The following is a 20,160-nucleotide window of genomic DNA, read 5'->3' as shown; positions in this document are numbered from 1 at the left end:
CCCAGAATTAAGCTCAGACCACAATCCAGTTTTATTAAATTTTTACTTTACATTTAAAGCCCCCAAACACAGCAATTAATTAAAAACAAACTGGACTAAATTTAAAACAAACATACTCTACAACACCGACCTAAATATTAATATTAACTCAACAGACGACCTAGACACTCTAATCACAAATTTTACAAACTCAATAACTACAACTTTTCGTGCAAACACCAAAGAAATAGACCCCACCACCTAATATGTAAATAACGAATTGAAAATATTGTTCAATGGAAGTAATAGCGCTCGTCATAACTGACAAAGAATTAGAGACCCATCTGATAAAAAAAGACAAACAGATTAAATAGTGATAGGGAAGAAAAAAAAAAACCCGAAAACGAGTATTGCAAGAGGACTGGAAAAACAAATTATTAGCACTTCAACCCAACTATAATTCACTTTGGAACACAGAAAAACACATGAGGAAAATACACACACAAATTTCTGCCCTTGAAAGCTAGACCAGTAGTTTTATTTCAAACACAGATAAAGCCGAAACTGTAGCTGATAGCTTGGAGCTTTATATTCACCTTGAATAAACGCATGACACTGACACAGAAAACAAAACTCTAGAAAACTTTCTAAATACTCCGCTCGACTCTGAAATAGAGCCACCAATCCCTATGGAATTCGTCCAGTACTTAAATAAATTAAATGTAAAAAAGGCTCCAAGAATAGACGGTGTATCTAAAAAAAATTATCAAAAATCTTTCATTCATCACTAAATTCAAACTCAACTTAATAATCACACTCGTTTTCAAATTTAAATACTTCCGCTCAACTTGGAAAACTGCTGTCGTGATTCCTATTTTAAAACCTGGATAAGATCCTACTGATCCCACCAGCTACAGACTAATATCACTCCTTCCAAATTTTAGCAAAATAACAGAACATTTTAGCTTAACAAAAACTTAACAAAAACTTAATAAGCACCTCAATATTAACATTCTAATAACATGCATTTCGGTTCAATAATAACATGCAATTCGGTTCAATAATAATATGCAATTCGGCTTTAAACCCAAATTGTCTACCACCCAACAATTCCTTAGAGTCGTTGAATATGTCACCGTAGACTTCGAAAATAGAGAAAATATGGAAGCAGTTTTCTTCAATATTCATAAAGCATTCGATAGAGTGTAGCTGAAAGGACTCATTTATAAATTAATCTCTTACAACACTCCTCCCCCTCATATAAAATTAATTTTCTCCTTTCTTTTTACAGAAATTTCATATTACACATTAACACCACACTCTCCAAACTTCGCTTCATAAAAGCAGGTGTACCGCAAGGAGTTAAATTATCCCCTACCTTATACTCAATATTTATTAATGCTATAACTCAGAAATACAATACCAAACTATGCATTTTCACAGATGACGCAGTTATACCGGCTAAAAACAGAAACATAAAATTCATCACTCACACATTAAACAAACACATCGAAGAACAAGAAAGCTGGTTCTCCAAGTGGAAAATCGCAATAAATGCCTAAAAACAATAACAGTGCTTTATCCCTAATTAATCATAATTCAGAAATGACTAGAAAAAATGAGTTTTTTTTTTGTTTATATAACCATGCTAATTATATTAAATTATACTATTAATATTAAATTAAAAATCAATCATAAAGTTCCCCTCGTCTATCGCAATAGCACAATCAAAGTTCCTCATGAGCCATACAATAATCTCATTGATCAAAAAACTATCAAAACTATGTAAGTCAATACAAACTGCTTACATTGTTGCTATTAATAATATGTCATCATGTTTATTTGTTCTCCCCCTTCCATTTACTGACAAACAAACTATAAAATATCGACTTATTTCCATATTGAGAAGATTTCTGTTCAAAGCATGCTTCTAATAAATTTTGAATATTGAAGCGGTTACTAAAATGTTGAATTTTAGAAATAAGCATTTTTTTATTTTATGCATTCATGCATTTTTAAACATGTTTATGCTATCACGGAGTTTTATTTTTTATCTAAAGATGCCAATTTTTTTTTTAATTGAGTCAATGAAATTTTTATTGAATACTCCTCCGATATATTATATTGTGGAAATCATAAAATGTATTATGTAATAGATCTAAAACTTCAATGTTGAATGATTCATCTTTCTGACTTTATATTTTTACGAATTTACTTTGATTCAGTAAGACTGTTACTGGATTGTTGAAGTTTAAATATTTCCTTTCCAAAATTAAAATTCAACTTTTAAATTAAATAACAAATTAAAGTGCATAGCAAAATGAACATAACTATGTAATATCTCTAAAGTATTACAAGTTACCTGAACTATTAAAATGTAAAATTATTTTGCCGAGAATGTAAATTAAGAATAAGTTACAAACAAAAGATTCAAAGGAAATTTTAATCAATATTTTTTTAAGGAACCAGCTTGTCACCAAAGAAGACAAGTTTGAAATATATAGATATTAGGCGAACGCACAGTTGGTCATTAAGAAGATAGCTAATAATACGCATAACATTTTTGGGTATATATGACAATTTAAATAATTAAAAACCTGCTAAACATTTTCTTGATCACAAAATTTAAGAGGAATTATTCAGTCTAATATAGATCGATTAATAATTTTCAAAAAAAAATTAAAATCTAAAAAAAAATTTAAATTCTGCTTACATCTACTTGCACAATCAGTGCAAGATCAAAAAATAAATCACGGAGATCCTCAATGGTCTGTTCCATTTTAAGAAAATTTTCGTGCCTTTTCTTTACTTCATGCAAGAAATGATGGGTCACATCATAATCTGGTAATACCTTAAAAGGGAAAAAGATTTCTGTAGAGTTATCTTTTATCTATGCACAAATATTCTACAGCAAACTGAAATGAAATTAATTTATTAATTTGAATAAAACATTTGTTACTAAGAATTTTCTTAGCTTTCATTGATAAAATCATATTTTTAGAGGTGTTTACATAGCTTGAGGACTCAATTTTTTTTCCCCCTTTAAATCATTTAAAACAAAGTTTCCAAAATTTTAAATGTCGTAAACCCACTGTTTAGAACCTATAACAACCTACTTCATCCTTGATTTTAGTTAACAGTTATTTATTCAAGATCACTGTGAACAAAGTATATGTATTTAACTAATAAATAATAATTTTTTAAAATTTATTTTGCAGACTTTAGTTCAAAAGAAACAAAATAAATTCCAGACGGTATTTTAACGTTATATTAATAAAGAAAACTCAAAAGGCCTGAAAAAAATTCGAATCGGCCAAGATTTAGGATTAAAAACACTCAAATAGTAAAGTTAAACAGTACAGTCTTAAATCTATTAGGGTCTGTCTATTTTGATCCCATTTATCACAAATGTTGCAATCCGAAAGCATGATTGAATTACTTAATTGCTGACTGACCAGTTTACCAGTTTGGCCACGGTAAGTAGGTCCTTTTACGCATAAGACATAATGGCCCCCTCAAGATGTGTGTGTGTGAGAGAGAGAGAAAGGGAAGAACTTGATATTGAAGAGAATTGTTGGAACTTCCCATGTCTTTTCTCAAAAAAAAAAAAAAAAAGATCAACAGATATTTTTTTAGCAGTTTTAAATTTTATATAACAAACAAACAGATTCTTTAGTGCAATGCCAGCTGAGTGGATCTAAATTTTTTATGGCTGTTGAGGCCTATGGCAAAAAGGAAGAGTAGGGGAATAACCGGTAGGAAACTGCAGTCTTTGCGTAAGTGACTAAATGGTGCACTTTTCTTTTTCCCTCCACACTTAGGTAAAAATTATAGCTGTAAAACAGGATCACATAGCGAAATAGATCAGGAAAGAAATTAAAAATATGGAAAACAAATTCCTTAATTTAATGATCCAAAAATAAACCGACACTTAATTCTGTTTTGAATAAATTTGAGTATATTATTTGTAGCACTCTGGCACAGTGTCAGAAAAGCAAGCAGTGAAATTATACTAGCTGAAGGGGAGGTGAAGACGCACTGTAAAATGTTTTCCCTCTTCATATTTTTTTTAACTTTCAAACAAACTACGATGTTCAGAGAATAAGCTTCAAAGAATGATATAATGTTGAGGAAAGTGTGTTATTTTAATTATTAGAAAATAAAAAGAAAACTTAATAAATCTTGGAGAGTCAATTCAAAATGAAAACAAGTCAGTTTCACAGAGAATGACAGATATTGGCAATTTATTTCATTTTTTAATCCTTGTTTATGAAAATAAAACTAAAAAACATTGACCATTAAAAAATCCTTTTAATATTTTTAGGAGCATCAGAAATTTTGCGATTTCGAGCATGTAGCAAATAAATTTGGTTATTATAATTAAGACGTCATTCATGATCATGAAAAAAGAAATGGAGTAGATGAGGTTGATTTTTTTTAATTATATTCTATTTTTGTAGGAACACCATTTAAACTGGTCATGAGTATACCTGCATTGCATGGAATGAATCTATGCAAAGTAAATCAACTCCATAACTTTTATCTCAAATTCCTTCACTCGCTTTCTCAAAATTGCCCAGACAAATTTCTTGTTACAGAATATTGAATAGGTTCCTACGTTTTCCATTTACGATTTACACACACTCATTCGCAATCTAAATAATCATTAGCAATCTAAGTACTCCGCCCCCCCCCGTATTTTCATAATGAGTCAGCTGAGCCTATTCCAAAAGGCTTGGAGTGGTGAAAATTGAAATAGGTTAGGCATCTAACCTTACTTTTACAATAAATACGTAAACTTTTACGATGCTTACTTTTACATATTTATCTTTACTACGTATGCTTACTTGCTTACTTTTACGATGCCACGATAAATCTGACTGGTTTCTAAGCTAATGATTAGTTTTGCCATGGAGTGGTTGGATTTATATAGAGTAGTGTCATCCATTCCAATCCATTTATTAAACTATGCTTTTAATCAAGTCATTCACGAGCATCGCATGCCATGCTAATCTATACACTTCCCTTTTCTTCTATCTCCTACTCTGCCTTCCTCCATCCGCTTGTTCTCAAAACCCTAAAACTCACCACATCCTATTTCCAAGGTAAATCTCACTACTGTAGAGTTCCACTATTTCGTATTCCAGAGAGAGCCATAAACTTCCACATTAAGCCAATTCTGACTGGTTTCCGCATAGACGATCGATTTTGGCACAGAGTGCTCATAAATACAGGCTTAAAAACACCTATCATGTAAATTAGGTATCATTAGCCTCTCACACCCAAAGTGTATTCTTTCCAAAATTGTTATCTCAATTTTTCATGAAGCTTTGTATTTTAAAATAAGTACAAAGTAATTTTTTAAAATATTAGGATTCTTACTTTTTTAGTATAATCTTAAATACTACCGGTCATTTGGAAAATTAACAATAAAACTGAAATATGTCTCAGTTAAATTGTTATTTATAGTTGCATTATCATAGCAATTAACTAAGGTTATATTGCAAGAGGAAAAACTTTAACTATTGAATAAAGCAGTACTTACAGTTTGAAGAAATATGTCAGTTTTAGAGCCAATAATTTCATCTAAATTTAATCTTGAAACATCAGCACCAGCTATAGAAGAGTACGTAATTTATTTAAACAAAGTAGAATATAACAATGCTCATTCAAAACATCATATATGATTGCTTCATAATTTATACAATTATACTTTAAAGAAATAGAATTAAAGATAAAGAATAAAAATATAAACGGTAATTTAAAAGCAAAGATTTAATAGAAAATATACTTTATAATACATGAGAAAATGAAATCACTCCAAGCAAAAACAACAAACCATACAATACATTGATTTAAGAAAAAAAATTCTGTTCTAATTTATAAAAAAAAATTTAATGTGATTTTTTAATAATTCGATTTAACGTTCCTTTCAAACTGTATGGAAATATTTTGTAAAGGAGTAAACCCAGTAAAACTTTAGGGTAACAGAATCTCAAAAACATGATAATGTTATTTTTAACATTTTATACTTTCAAAAATTTATTTTTCAAAAGTAATTAGTTTAATTAATTGTAATTAGTTAAATTATTACTTTTTAATATTTTCTATTTTTATTTATTGATAACAGCAGAAATGTCTTCTAAAAAGATACGACATTCACTTCTTCATTAAAAAAATACATAAATAAGGGAAATATTGAAATCTTCATCAATTTGGTAAATTAAAAGCTCTACTTATAAATATATGAAGAGCGTTACAAATGGAAAACAAAAGTCTAGATGCATTCAACGATAAAAAAATATGTATTCATTAAAGAATAAGAGTAATAAGAGCATAAAAACAATATGAATTATAATACTTCTATAGTTCTTTTATACAATTTCATAAAAGCTGAAATCATAAATTTCTTATTTTCATTAAGAAAATAATTTTATTACAATAACAGAAAACTATATGACAAAATTTAAGAAAAATTTTCCACAACATAAGTATTTGGAATGATAATTTTTTTCTCACAGAAAAATAATTCAGCAGGGTAGCTCCAGCATTTACAACATAATTAAGTAAGATCATATACATTAAATATATCAAGCTCAAAGATGGCAAAGGGACTACATGATTATTTAACAAAAAAATAGACCAAAGAGAAAAGAAACAAAGGTTTGTAAATAGAATGTATGACACAAAACAAAAAATTAAATAAAAGGTTAAGAAATACTAACAATAATTTACTAACAAACTTTTGTTGTCATTAATTTTTCCATTTTAAAGAAAATCCTTTCAAAATTGACTTAAACCGAATTAAATATAGATATTCAAGATTTTTTTTTTCATTTGATAAAGTAAACAAATCCTCATAATGATAAGTACTTCTTAATTAGGAAATTGATTGAATTTTGAGTACAAAATTCCTAGCCTGATTAGAAAATATTTGTAAATCAGCAACTTGCACTCATTTTTTCATTGAAATTGATATCCTATTAATTTTATTACTGTATAAAAATATATTGAATAGATATTAATCAAGAAAATAAAAGATAATTCCAGGTGATTTCAAATTTTCAAATCTTGTGTCAAATTATTTGTATTTCATTTAAACAGCAGCATTAATAAACCTGCACAGATAATCTTAGTAAGCAAGTCGCATATAAGTTACGGAGTGAAGTTTGACATGTTTCCTTCCATGAACAAAATGTTAACTGTGGTATCTGTTTAATTTTTCAAAAGTTTTAATTTGTTTGTTTGTTTCTCTTCATACAATTTCAATTCGACTTCATTTTCTAAAAGTTTTTAACCAGTAATAAGTCTTCGCACAAAATCAGAATGTTAAAATCCAATACTTTCTTAGAAAATCAGATTTTTAACTTAAATTCAAACGGGTAGAGAATTAACTGTAATATTTGGTAATATTAATTTAATCTAAACATTAATGATTTTTCATTATAAATTTCAAAAAGTAATGTACTATATGTAATAACTGAAGCAAAAAAAGCAAAGAATAATTCAAAATATTAATGAATGCACATTTCCTTTTTTAAAAAATATTGTCTTACCAATTTCAGCTTGCCTTTTTACTTGAGCCTTGCATGTATTTCTATATTCTTCTTGAATACTGTAATAATATGAGATGGTAGAAGAAAACTTCTTTTTCAAGGTAATAGTCTAATATAGATAATAAAAATTAATTATCAAAAAATAAAACAATTTAAAAACAAAAAAAATCAATTTTGTATTTTTTTAAATTCATTTTAATGATAAAAATAAAATGGTCACCCTCCTACAAGATTAGCAGAAAGTCAAAAACTGAAGTTGGTTTGAAATATAAAACAAGCAAATAAAAAGATGTTATAACTTTATTTTTGTTATATATCTAAATGAAATAAAAATTGCAATGGGAATTAGTAATATTATGATCAATACTGATGAAAAAGCAAATTTACTGAAAAATCATCAGCTGAAAATATGCAAGTTAAACACCATTAAAAAATTTTTTTTAAGTCCAAAGTATTTGATTAGATCTAAACAAAAAAATTACCTGAAAGTTATTGGCAGATTGTTATATTGTCATATTATGTGAAATATAATTCGTTAAATTATTAAAAAGCTTAACATTTAAAAATATGTGCAATAAAAATTGAGTATAACTCTTAATTATAACCCAGTGCACTTCAAATAAATTTGCACTGCTGCTTCTATTTATAATTTCAAAGACTAAGTTTAAATTGGATGAATAGCTGATTCCACATAGCAATTTTCCAGTCAAGCTGTTGCAATACCAATCCATATTGTGTTAGTGAATTCTGAAAAATTAATAAGCTAATTCACTGCAATTTTAGCAGTAAAATTATCCTTATCATATTTTATTGATGATCAATATTAGTATGAAACAGAATCCTTCAGTGCCTCAAATACTTTCCTTCCATTTAAATAATTTATTCACAATCATAATGCATTTTTATGTAATAATTATTAATTACTTGTGATTAATAAAAATTCTACAAATAATTTTTTATATCATCCAATCAAAACATAAAATAAAATCCTAAAATACATTTAATCAAAAAGATATATATATAAATACCTGAGTATTGCAGATACGTAATTCAGCAGGCATATCGGAAAATTGTTCTTGATTAAAAGAATTAGCCAAATCTTTAAATAAACAATTATTTGGCAATTATTTAAAAAATATTCTAGATAAAAATATATATCAGGTACTAAAATCATTAAAACTTCAAAACTGGTCTTGCAATCTAAAGCTGGCACTTTATTGTAACATAATTTAACACAAGTCATATCCAATCAAATGAGAAATCCACTGATGGAAAAATAAATTGATTTCAAAGTAACAATCTTCATATATCATAACATGTAACATTCTAGAACATCTCTCATTAACAGCACAGCCTAAACTGTGGTTTAAAAAAAATTTCTAAAAGTTCATCTATTCTCAATTAAAGCAAACAAAAAAATTTTTAAACTAATTCCAACAAAATTATTCCAAACATAACAGCTGATATTAAAATCTCGCTGTATTTTTTTTTTTTTTTTTTTTTTACATTCTTCTAGATCAGATAATATACTGTTAATCAATTATTTACTTACATAAGTGATATATAAAATAAAAGCAATGAAATGAGTAAAGCAATGAATAGCAATAAATGAGCAAATAAAAGCAATGAAATAATAAAATGAGGATTTTAATTAAAACTTTAAAATAACTTGAAATTTTCTTTTATTACTGTTGGTGAAATAGAAGCACAATTATTTTCAAACAATAGAAGAATCTTTTTTTTTAAAGTGATCAATGAAGGTTTCATTACAATAATTCTTACAGCCCATAATTAAATTAAAAATTATACTTACTAGATATTTTTCTTGAAATTGATAGAAGCTCCTTTTTTATACTTTGATAAGTGCTAAACAATGCTAAATTATGAGTTATTAATTAATAAAGAATGCATTTTTATTTAAAAAGCAATATATAATCACAAATAAAATTAATTTCTTTTGTAAAAAATTACTATGGTAAACAAACCAATATAATTTTTAAAATATTTTTTAGAGGTCTCTGCTTTCAATTTCTTTAAATATCTATGTAATATCTGTTTAAAAAAATTAATAAGCAAAAATTAATAAAATCAATACTACAAAAAATATTTTAAAATTGATGAATAATCATAACAGCAGCAACTTATTTTTTCTATCTGTAACTTGTCTTTGTAACACATTAATTAAAATGACAAGAAAATATGAGCTTTAATATTTTGTCAAAGGAGATTAATAATTTTATCTGATGGAAAATTGAAATGAATTTTACCTACTTTAAAATGTAGTATAATTCAACTTAAATATAAACTAAACATTAAAATTTTTTTCTAAGCAAAATATTCCTTATCATATTAATATTACTTAATTATTATTACTACTTGCAAATTTTTCTTAGAAAATCTTTCATAAAATTGAAATTCTAATGCAATAATTCATATGCATTTAGTTCATTTTTAATTATCAAACTTCACTTAAAAGTGATAAATTATATGCATTATTTATCTGCATGAATTCCATGCTTTAATTTTTTTTAACTTATTCTATTTTTAAAAAAAGAATGAATAAAAAAAAATTAAAATGCTAAAATAATCTATTGCATTTATTTTTTGGAACTGTAATATTTATTTAGCTGACTTCATTAAGAAATAACAGTGAAAAATAATATAAATGTAAAGTTTTCCTGTTATAAGTAATAATTTAAAGTACATCGTTTTCTATTTCTATTATATATAACAATATTCCAAAAGGGATTTACAAAAAATTAAAATAATTTTTATTTCTCTTATATATATATATATATATATATATATATATATATATATATATATATATATATATATACGCACTTTCATCAGTTTCACTGAATTCTAAAATTGCACTTTGGATTTTGATAACATCTCCTATACCCTTAGTCACAAATTCAAAAGAATTGTTTATATCTTCAACCTAAAACATAAAATAATCACAAACCATTAAATCCACAATAAATTTACATTACAAAACATACACTAAGTAAACAGTATTAAAGAGGAACAGAATGTAAAATATATTAAAGAAATATTGATGAAAAATTCCATATAAATATTTTATATTTCAAATTATTTTTAGTATTTAAAATATGAGAAAAAAATGTTTTAAATTGTTTTTATTAAATTCATTATAGCAAAATTATTCTTAAGTTGCAACTACACTGTTTGCCCAACAGTTAGTTTGTGACCTTTTTAATATGATTTCAAAATTATAATATAGGTATATCAATTAACTATCCTTTACCAACATTCACATGAAGATGCTCTTACAGCCAGAATGAATAAAGTCCAACAAATAAAAATTTGTAATTAGAAATAAATATGCTTTTTATAATAAGAATCTCATTTAATAAATGATAGCTTCAACAGATAGAAGTTTAAGGCATAGTACAATAAAACTAATAGCAAAATGTTAAATAAACTCAGAGTGAATAATAATAAATACATTATTTCAGAGCATAAAATATCATGATTAATAAAAATAATACCTTTTATAACTCAAAAATGTTTATACAGACAAATGACTATATAATGTCCATCTTTTTTCCAGAAATTTTAAGAAATTTTTGCATTATTTTATTGGAACTCAAATATAATAAAATATGCCTCCGTTGAATGTCAGAATTATGAGGTATTTCTTGAATAAAAATTTTAAAGGAGTACCCAGAAACTTGATGCAGCAATATGTTACATTCACCTAAATGACCATTCCTTCTATTTACACAGCATACAACTTCTTATATTTATAACAAATTTTACAATAAAGAATAGATTATTCTTTTTAAGAAGCTTCAAAAAGTATATAGTTCAGTATTTGTTATATTAAGGAATGTTATACAGCATCATAAAAATAATACAGATAACATTCTTTTTAAATATAGAATGGAGAAAAGAGCCAGAATACTATTAGATAACTCAAGTTCAGCAATAACATATGACAACCCTTGTTTAATATTACTATCACATTAAAATTAGAGTACTGATAATAATCATTTTTTAATCAAATTTTTATACTGCCCTTATATATTTACTGATACTTAATAATTTTTCAAATTATTTCTTAATTTTTATGAGCTGTTCATTAAATCCATTTTAAATTAAACACTCTACAGCAGCCAAGATGTGAAAGCTTGGAAGCATGGGGTGTTATTCAAATGCTGTCTCTTGATACTGAATATGGTATAAAATTGTAAAAATCACATAAAATAGACGAAGGTTATTCACATCTTATTTAGTTAGATGTACCACAACTTTATCTAATTAAAATCTCCAGTACAACTGTTTCAGTATGAATTTTTAACTAGAATAGTGTGTAGAAATATGATCTCCATAATTATAGTTACTTGATTTCATCTGCTCTTATAAGTAATGAAAAGACAAATGTAATCACTGTTGTAGATTTCTATATAAATTAAATTGATAGGGAAAAAAAATATTTAAAAATTATCTAAATTTGACTTTAATGCCTGTAACAACACATTATATATTAATATTAAGGTTATATTAAATACTGATTACCCACCAGCTGATATGATGAAGATGCTGGTTATATTAAATTTTAGTTAAATCTTTTATATATAACTTCATGCCTACATTTCCATCAAACTGTAAAACTTTAAAGCCATGTTATTTGAATTGTGTATTGTTCTATTCATTGAATATATGAACATTTCTAATGAAGACTAGCCTCATAACATTATAGAACTATTTAAAATGTAAATGTGAGGTTCATTGAGCTTCAAAATTTGGAGGTATTGTAACTTTACTTTGTTATTTATTGCATAAACTACATGGATATTTAAAAACCTACTTTAGCTTTCAATAATGGAAGTAAATCATGCAATTAAACATTTGATGAATAAACTGAATTTCAAGGCCATAATACAGCCAATTTTTTAAAATATTGGTTAAAAATATTTTTTTAAAAAAATTACCAAAATTCAGCACCAATTTCTATTATTAATTGGTCCATTAAGAGGAAAATTTTTTTTAAAAATTTGAAATAGTGTAATTTTTTTTCAATATTATTTTAGAAAGTTATGATGCAAAAATACTGAAATTCAGAATACTGTTCAATTAATTAATTTTTTTTCAGCAGTTCGAGAAGCACAATCTTAGCTACCAAAGTATATATCTACCAAATTTGTTAGATATAGCCTGGTTAGATATGCAACTGGTCTAGCCTGTAGAGTTCTAACATGTACACAGAAATACTCACATGCACACATATCCATCTTTATTATAAATGGAAATAAGAGAATCTGATAAAAAATACCAAATAAAAATTCCAAAGATTAAGTAGAGTCAGTTTTATAGATACATTTTTTAAATTAAAATTATACATCCAGACCATCACTAAAAACAATTTATGAAGAACTTGTGAGTTTCAACAAGCTATAAAATTTAAAACATTCAATAGACAGAAAAAATTACATTTAATTTAATTAATAAAAATAACATACTTTTTTCAAAAAATTTAAAATAAATTTCACATTTTCATCTTCTTCTGCAAATTTTGATTGCGATTTAGTTTTAAAAACAGCTTCAGGTTTCCTTGCTTTCTAAAATCATAATGTATATGTAAATATAAAACCTAAAAGCAAGACAAATCGAGAAAAAATATTTACAACGAATTTCTAAATAACTAGTTAGAGGAGTTACAAAAACCAATTAACAAAAAGTCAATAACCTAAGAGAGTTTGAAAGGCCCTTTTGCAAAGAAAAGGTATAAATATATTCGTTTAAAGAGCAAATACCATATAATACCCCTTAAATAAAGTGTGCAAGTTCGAGTTGCACACTATCTGTTATCTGGCTTATGCGGGTACCACCACAAATGTATCACTTTCACAGGTAGTAAAAATTTATATCCTTCTTAAAAATTAGAAATAAATTTGAGAATTTTAACACTTAATTTTCAATTAAAATTTAACATCAGGAATAACAAACTTAAATCTGAATAACCTTTAATCAGGTAACACATTAACTATTGAAATATATTACCGTTTTAAATAAAATTAACTAAAGTGAAATATGAATATTTCTGCTTTAAATATCTATCAATTTGTCAGAATCGGCATGCATCACATAATTAATGTAATTAGTCAGCAAAGGATTGTGCTAAAGACAAATAATTAGATAACAATTGCCTAAAATTTGCAGTCTTCACTGAATTTTACAAGAAAAAATATGCCTAATGAAAAAAAAAAAATCAGTCAAGAATTACTTTTACTGCATAATACATCATTTTTAGTTAACAAGTACCTTATTTTATTAATTTAAATTATACAAATTATTCAAAAACTGTATATACAACAAAATAAAATTGAAAATTTTTTTGCTTATTAAACTTTATTTCGAAAATAATAAAAATAGCCAAATTACACAGATTCTACACAAATTACAAACGTAATGGAAATATTAAACATGGAACTACTAGAAGAGAATTGTACACTACATTGTAGGGATTACTGATGTCCTGGAAAGTTTCGAGATGGGAAATATTATTTATTGCTTTTAAAGTCAAAAAACAAATATGCTATCTTTCTCAGATTTGTAAAAATTCACCAATTGCTTTTTAATTCTTATAAATTATTCAAAGGATTTTATTTCAAGTGATACTTAGCTGAATGGAAAATTTTTTTAATAAAATTTGTGAATAAATCTATTTTTTCTGCTGTCTCTAGTTTTCTATTACAATTTTCTCTGCAAATTGAATATTTTGATTAATACAATATATATATTAAAACTTTTCAGGATGTTATTATTTATTATTATCGAGTCTTCAATTATCATAAGAGAATAATTTTGAAAATTTTTTAAACAATCAAAAGAATGCAGGAAATTTTATAAGTTATTAATAATAAAACATCAATTATTAAAAATCTATTTTGCTAAATTTTTTCTTTACCAAAACTTTTTCTATCCATAAAATATATTTTAAAAAATTTGAATGATGTTTTTTTTTTTTTTTTTTTTTCATATTTTATGGAAATTTTAAACTTTATAATACTGTTGTAAAAACATTATTACCCCTGTACACTGAATATATCGAGATAAAATGCATGTATAAAAGTATCATCAAAATAATGATAGAATATTCTAAATCTTTAGTGTTTAAATCCTTTTTTTTATTTATTTATTTCCAGAAAAGAGAAATAATTGTTTAACTTAATTAGTAAAATCTCATTCGGAAATTTTCAAACGACTAAGAATGTTTCCATGTTTAATTTAAAATGCTTCTAAATTTAATAAAAAAATATTTTTAAAAACTTATATTTTGTAGATACATTTTAAAAGTAGCATTTAAATAACAAAAAGTTTCACCTTCAATTTTCAAAACTGTTTGTGTCATTCTAACATCAAATTATAATCAGCCATGAATTTTTATTTTTGAAATATTAATTTTACAGAATATTTTAAAAGTATTTTGTACCATTGCTCTCTCATTACTTTTATGCTTTTTCATCAATATCATATAATAAAAGACTTTATTTGTAATACAATCTCCCAACTTTAGTCAATCAAAACTAATACTGTACAACGCAATTCAATTGGCTTAATTTCAGGTTCCAACTGAAAATTAGACTCCATAAAAATGTTTTTTTTTTTTTTTAAGTCAACAGCATTTGTCATTAAAATCACCATTCTGATTGTCAAAAAATTACTAATAAATTTAAAAATTAATAAAACATAATAAAAACTTACATCCCTACATATAACAAAGTATATTAAAACAGCTAATGTCTGAAGATTGCCATTCTCTTAAGAAATAAATAACAATGAGTAAACATAGTATTCTGAATAAGAAGTTACGATACATATCTGTTAGAAAGACCCTAGTTGAAAGTCTGCCAAGGCATAGAAATAACAAACCAAATCTTATAGAAAATTCTCATGAACAACTCTTGGGGCTCAAGCAATATCGACATTCAAGCTTGGAGTCTGCAAACTGGTAAGCACTCAGGTCAATATATGATAAATTAATAAATCTTTCTTACATTAAGAAATTCGGCCTTTCTGTCTCTCACAACCATTCTTGACTGTCAATGACAAAGAAAATCTGAAATTTAAAAGAATTATTAATTTGAATTCTAAACTCAAATATATCTATTTGAATGGAAATTTGCACAATCTAATTTGAATGGAATTCATATATACTAACAAAAAAAAATTAATTCAAAACATACAATTAAAAATCATGCGATAAATCCAATTTAAACAAAAGTTGGAAATGAAATTACATATTTTAGAAAATAAAAGGTAAAATGGCATTTTATTCAAAATATTAATTTGCTATTATTTAGGAAAAAAAATTTAACCTTTCAAATATATATATATATAACCTTTTAGATTTATCAATTTATTTAAATAAGATGAAAGAGATAGATAGGATCATATAAAATGATCAATAATTAGTCATATAAAATAATTATCATAAAATGATAATTATTAGTAAGTTGAGACAAGAAAGTTTGTCACATGTTGAATATTTTGTTAAAAAACTAAATAAATAGTGAAAAAAAAATTGAACAGTAAAATTAAGTTTAAATGTAAATTCAATGTTTGAAATTATATATTCAATTATTTATTTGAATACTTGTTTTTTCAGACAGAATGAAATAATCACCTAATTATATTTACCATAAGCTTACTTTAACAACCAATTGACTCACCAGAATAAATGATTTTCAACAAAAGATATGTATAGTCTTATATAGATATGTCATATAACATGAACTAGCTTTTTTTACATTCATTATTACTCTATTCATTCTATTTATTTGCTATCTCACCTAAAATTTGATCCTATCTAAAATGGGAATTGATTAAACTTTAATCCTTTATGTTGCTTTTGATCTAAAATATGCTCATAAAATATATAAAGGTATTAAATGAAATAATTCAAATCAAAAACATTTTTATGTGTGTCACTGAATATGTTTCATAACTTTTGTAATATCTTAGAGAATTATTGTTTCCTTGTGCAAAGAACAAAATTAGAGCAGACATGCAATAAGAAAGAAAATGTTCAACATTAAAGAGTAATAATATTTTTTATGCACCAAATTATATAACAGAAATGAGAAATAATCCTTAGAAATGTGTAGAGTACAAAAAAAAAATTGTTATTTATTTCTGAAATGCAGTAAATATATTTCATCAATTTTATTTACTTTAAAAACTAATCTGCTTCATATTTTTTTTTAAAAAAAGTCAAATCTTAATACAGTGATCATCATAATAGGATGAAAAATGCAAATTAAAATGAATATAATAAGAATGAAACTAAACTGAATTTCATTATAACAGTTAAATGTTGTAATAAAATTCTAAAGAAAAATTAAAATTAGGAAAAAAATTATATGAAAAATAAATTGGTGTCAGTGAAAATTTTTAAATTTTCTGATAAAAATATTTATGAGCTATAATATTTTCGGAATATATGAAAGAAAAACATCACACTTTCATTTAATTTTTAATTGATAAAAAAAAATTTTAAAAATCCCCCGAGTTGCACATTTTTAGCTTTTAAACTATGTGTGAGCTAAATTTAGCTGCTTCAGATTCAACAGTCTATTCTGCTTAAGGTACACATTAGACGCTTTGGTTATTATTAGAACAAATAATCATATATAGAAAAATTGTTACATTTTATAAATATGCGTAGATATTAAATATTTAAATTATCAAACAGACGAAAAATCAACAGTTATCGTCTTTAAGAATCGAAAACTTAACTTTAATTATAAAATGAATTACAAATTAGAGTCTAATTCGTGTAAACTTACCAAAAACAATTCAGTACCTTGTTCAAATTTCGCAGAAGCCGAATCGAATAACGAAACAAATGTAGGAATAGGAATATAGAATTGTTGCCAACTCATTTTCTGAAATTCTTTGGAAAATGATTTCTTGCTGTTAGGTACCGATAATAATTGAAGCTTAGATGAAATCACAAATCTATCACCGTGGAAATGTTAAATCCATTTGTTAATAAGATATCGTCAGACTATTTTGGCAAAATATTGAAAATTGCTAGTTCAGATATCAGTAATCTAAACAAGGTACAACAAAAGAATAACAGAGAAAGTGACAATACACACTCAGAATGGCGCAATGAAGAGAAAGAAATTTAACTAATCTAAAGCATTTTACAATGCAATAAAGGCAAAGATATTTTATCTCTTCTCACAATGCCCATTTTTGGGCATAATATAATATTTTCGCTCCCTGCCATTATCACTAGTTTCGCAATAGATGATGCCAGAGTTGGATAGTATTTCTTCGCTCTCTTATTATACTTTTTTTAAAAATGGTATGATCCTATTAATGTTATTAATTATATTAATGCCCATGGCGACCCTTAAGACTAGCGCATAGGATATGTGTATCCCTTTTCCTCCAGTCACTATGTCATTGACGATATTTAACCAATTTTAAGAAAAATAATGTCAACATTTTTAATTAATGAATGAATTGGGAAATGATAATGTAGCATGTATGCTTCGCTTTTTGTGTTAATTTAAATTAGTAAACATGAACTCAAAAGACTTTCTCAAGGATAGCCAATGTCATCGTATCCTTGTTTCGCAGTGGCACGGTGGTGGCTTCTGGTACCATTTCTAAAGGACAGCTTAAAGACATAATGTTAAAATGTTTATATTATCTTTTAGATCGAAATTTGATGAGAAGGTGAATAATTAAAACTATAGCTCGGAGTATCATTTATACTTTTGTTAAGTCTCTGGTAATGTTTGAAAGGGGAATAATGATATGCTCCAGGACCAATTACTTCTTCCATACTTTTGTATACACAAAAGGTTTTTTTTTTTTTTTCCTGACAAAAAAAAAGTATTGAATACAATTATTAAATTTTTTCCTATATTTTGAATCGTAAAAATTATAATTATTAAAATATAATACTAATGAACCATTTTAATTGAATTCATAAGCTTGATTCTTATAGTATAAGTAAAATTTTATTAAGTCTTTTTAACCAGTAAGACAAATTACAATAAATTCATTCATAATGCCCTTCACTTATAATTTCGATAATTTAAATCTGCTTTTTTCATGAAGTTGATAATGTTGGTTTTACGTCAAATAAGTAACTTTTTTAGCTTTTTTATTTTGCCTCTTCTAATTAGGATTCTTAAGCTTCTTCTTGTTTCTTAGCTCTTTCCTCCACTGCTAACAATTTTCTAGTAAAAAAACTATGTGAATATATATATATAAATGTGGCTTATTTTAAAAAAATAAAATATTTCTGAGGTAAAAATGTACAGTTTTTTTTAATAAAATGACCTTTTTAGAAACCGAAGTAATAATGTTGTGAAATAAACATTGTGTTAATATATAAGCAAACAAACAAAAAAAATCTAAATTGAAATTTGTAAAATATTTTTTTTAAAAAAAAAGGCAAGCATTTTTAGAATTAAAGGTGATTAATTAATCTATATTTCTGTTATGCAAGTTTCAGCTGCCATTACATTTCCAACATCGGCATCAGTAATGCCATAGATATAAGATAATATATTAGTTGCTATGTAAATGGTTAAAAATAACTCCTTAAGCAACTCAGATAAGATAAATTCACTGCCTTGTATTTTGTGATTAATTTTACCTAATTATTGCATAACCCTTTCAGGCTAATATTTAAATTAACAACACAAAGAAAACACATTTGCATTCCCTAAAAAAATGATAATGTGTCTGCATGTGCACAATGAAGACTTTACTAAACAGATCATTAGACCTATTTGCATAAATATACTTTGGAAAGAAGAAATGCAAAACATTCTTATCGTCAATTTTTTTAATTAATTAATAATTAAGCAAAATTTTGATGATTTCCTACTGTAACTTCTAAAGATATAATAGTATAAAAATTTCATTATCTTAAAATTGAAAGATTATCTTTTCAGTGATATTGATTTAGTAGCAGTAAAAATTTTTTGTAGAATCTTAATTAATTTTTGAAGTTGCTTTTAAACACACATTGCAATATTTGTATTACTATTATTGAATCATTTTCATTATTGCTACAAATATATCTTCTCCCAATGTTGATGATTAGAACATGAAATTTTGGTTTATTATTTCCATATTGAATGGATTTCTTTTTAAAGTATGCTAAGCATAATTTTTTTTAATACTGTAGCAATTACAGTTGATGTTTTACTTCATAAGTAAGATTTTTTTTTTTAATTTGCACATTTCTTAAATATTTTATATCATTGCATGATTAGTTTGATGATGTTTCTGTTTCTTTATTATAATCTGCTAATAAAATTGAATCAGTGAAATTTTTTATGAAATAATCCTCTGATATATTACACAAATCATGAAATATATTCTGTACTATATTAAAACCTCAATGCAAAGATTTTTTTTTATTTACTTTCTTATATTTTTGATGAGCATGCTTTGATTCAGCAAGCATAATATTAGATTAGTTGAAATTGATTCAATTCCTTCTTAAAATTAAAGTTTACATCTTAAATGGAATGAAGTAAGTGCATAATACAATGAGCATAACTGTATAAAGCCATATAGTATGTTTAATATATCTACCAAAATTCAAAAATTAAAATAT

General features: G+C 25.3%; 1 protein-coding gene across 1 annotated transcript; it reads right to left on the bottom strand.

Moving 5' to 3' along the window:
- Positions 1-2,677: 2,677 nt before the first annotated feature.
- On the bottom strand, positions 2,678-17,673 carry LOC129968258 (syntaxin-1A-like). The gene is made up of 9 exons (XM_056082114.1): positions 17,354-17,673; positions 15,563-15,624; positions 13,025-13,123; positions 10,380-10,479; positions 9,349-9,411; positions 8,564-8,634; positions 7,536-7,644; positions 5,525-5,595; positions 2,678-2,830 (listed from the first exon to the last, which is right to left on the bottom strand). Exons 2-9 carry the CDS (start codon positions 15,596-15,598, stop codon positions 2,678-2,680), a joined length of 702 nt encoding a protein of 233 aa, XP_055938089.1. The 5' UTR covers positions 15,599-15,624; positions 17,354-17,673.
- Between the last annotated feature and the right edge of the window lie 2,487 nt (positions 17,674-20,160).

Source organism: Argiope bruennichi, chromosome 5 (assembly GCF_947563725.1).
Source record: "Argiope bruennichi chromosome 5, qqArgBrue1.1, whole genome shotgun sequence".
NCBI classification, from domain to species: domain Eukaryota; kingdom Metazoa; phylum Arthropoda; class Arachnida; order Araneae; family Araneidae; genus Argiope; species Argiope bruennichi.
The sequence above is the reverse complement of the archived record's forward strand: the minus strand, read 5'-3'. Positions and strand labels throughout refer to the sequence as shown.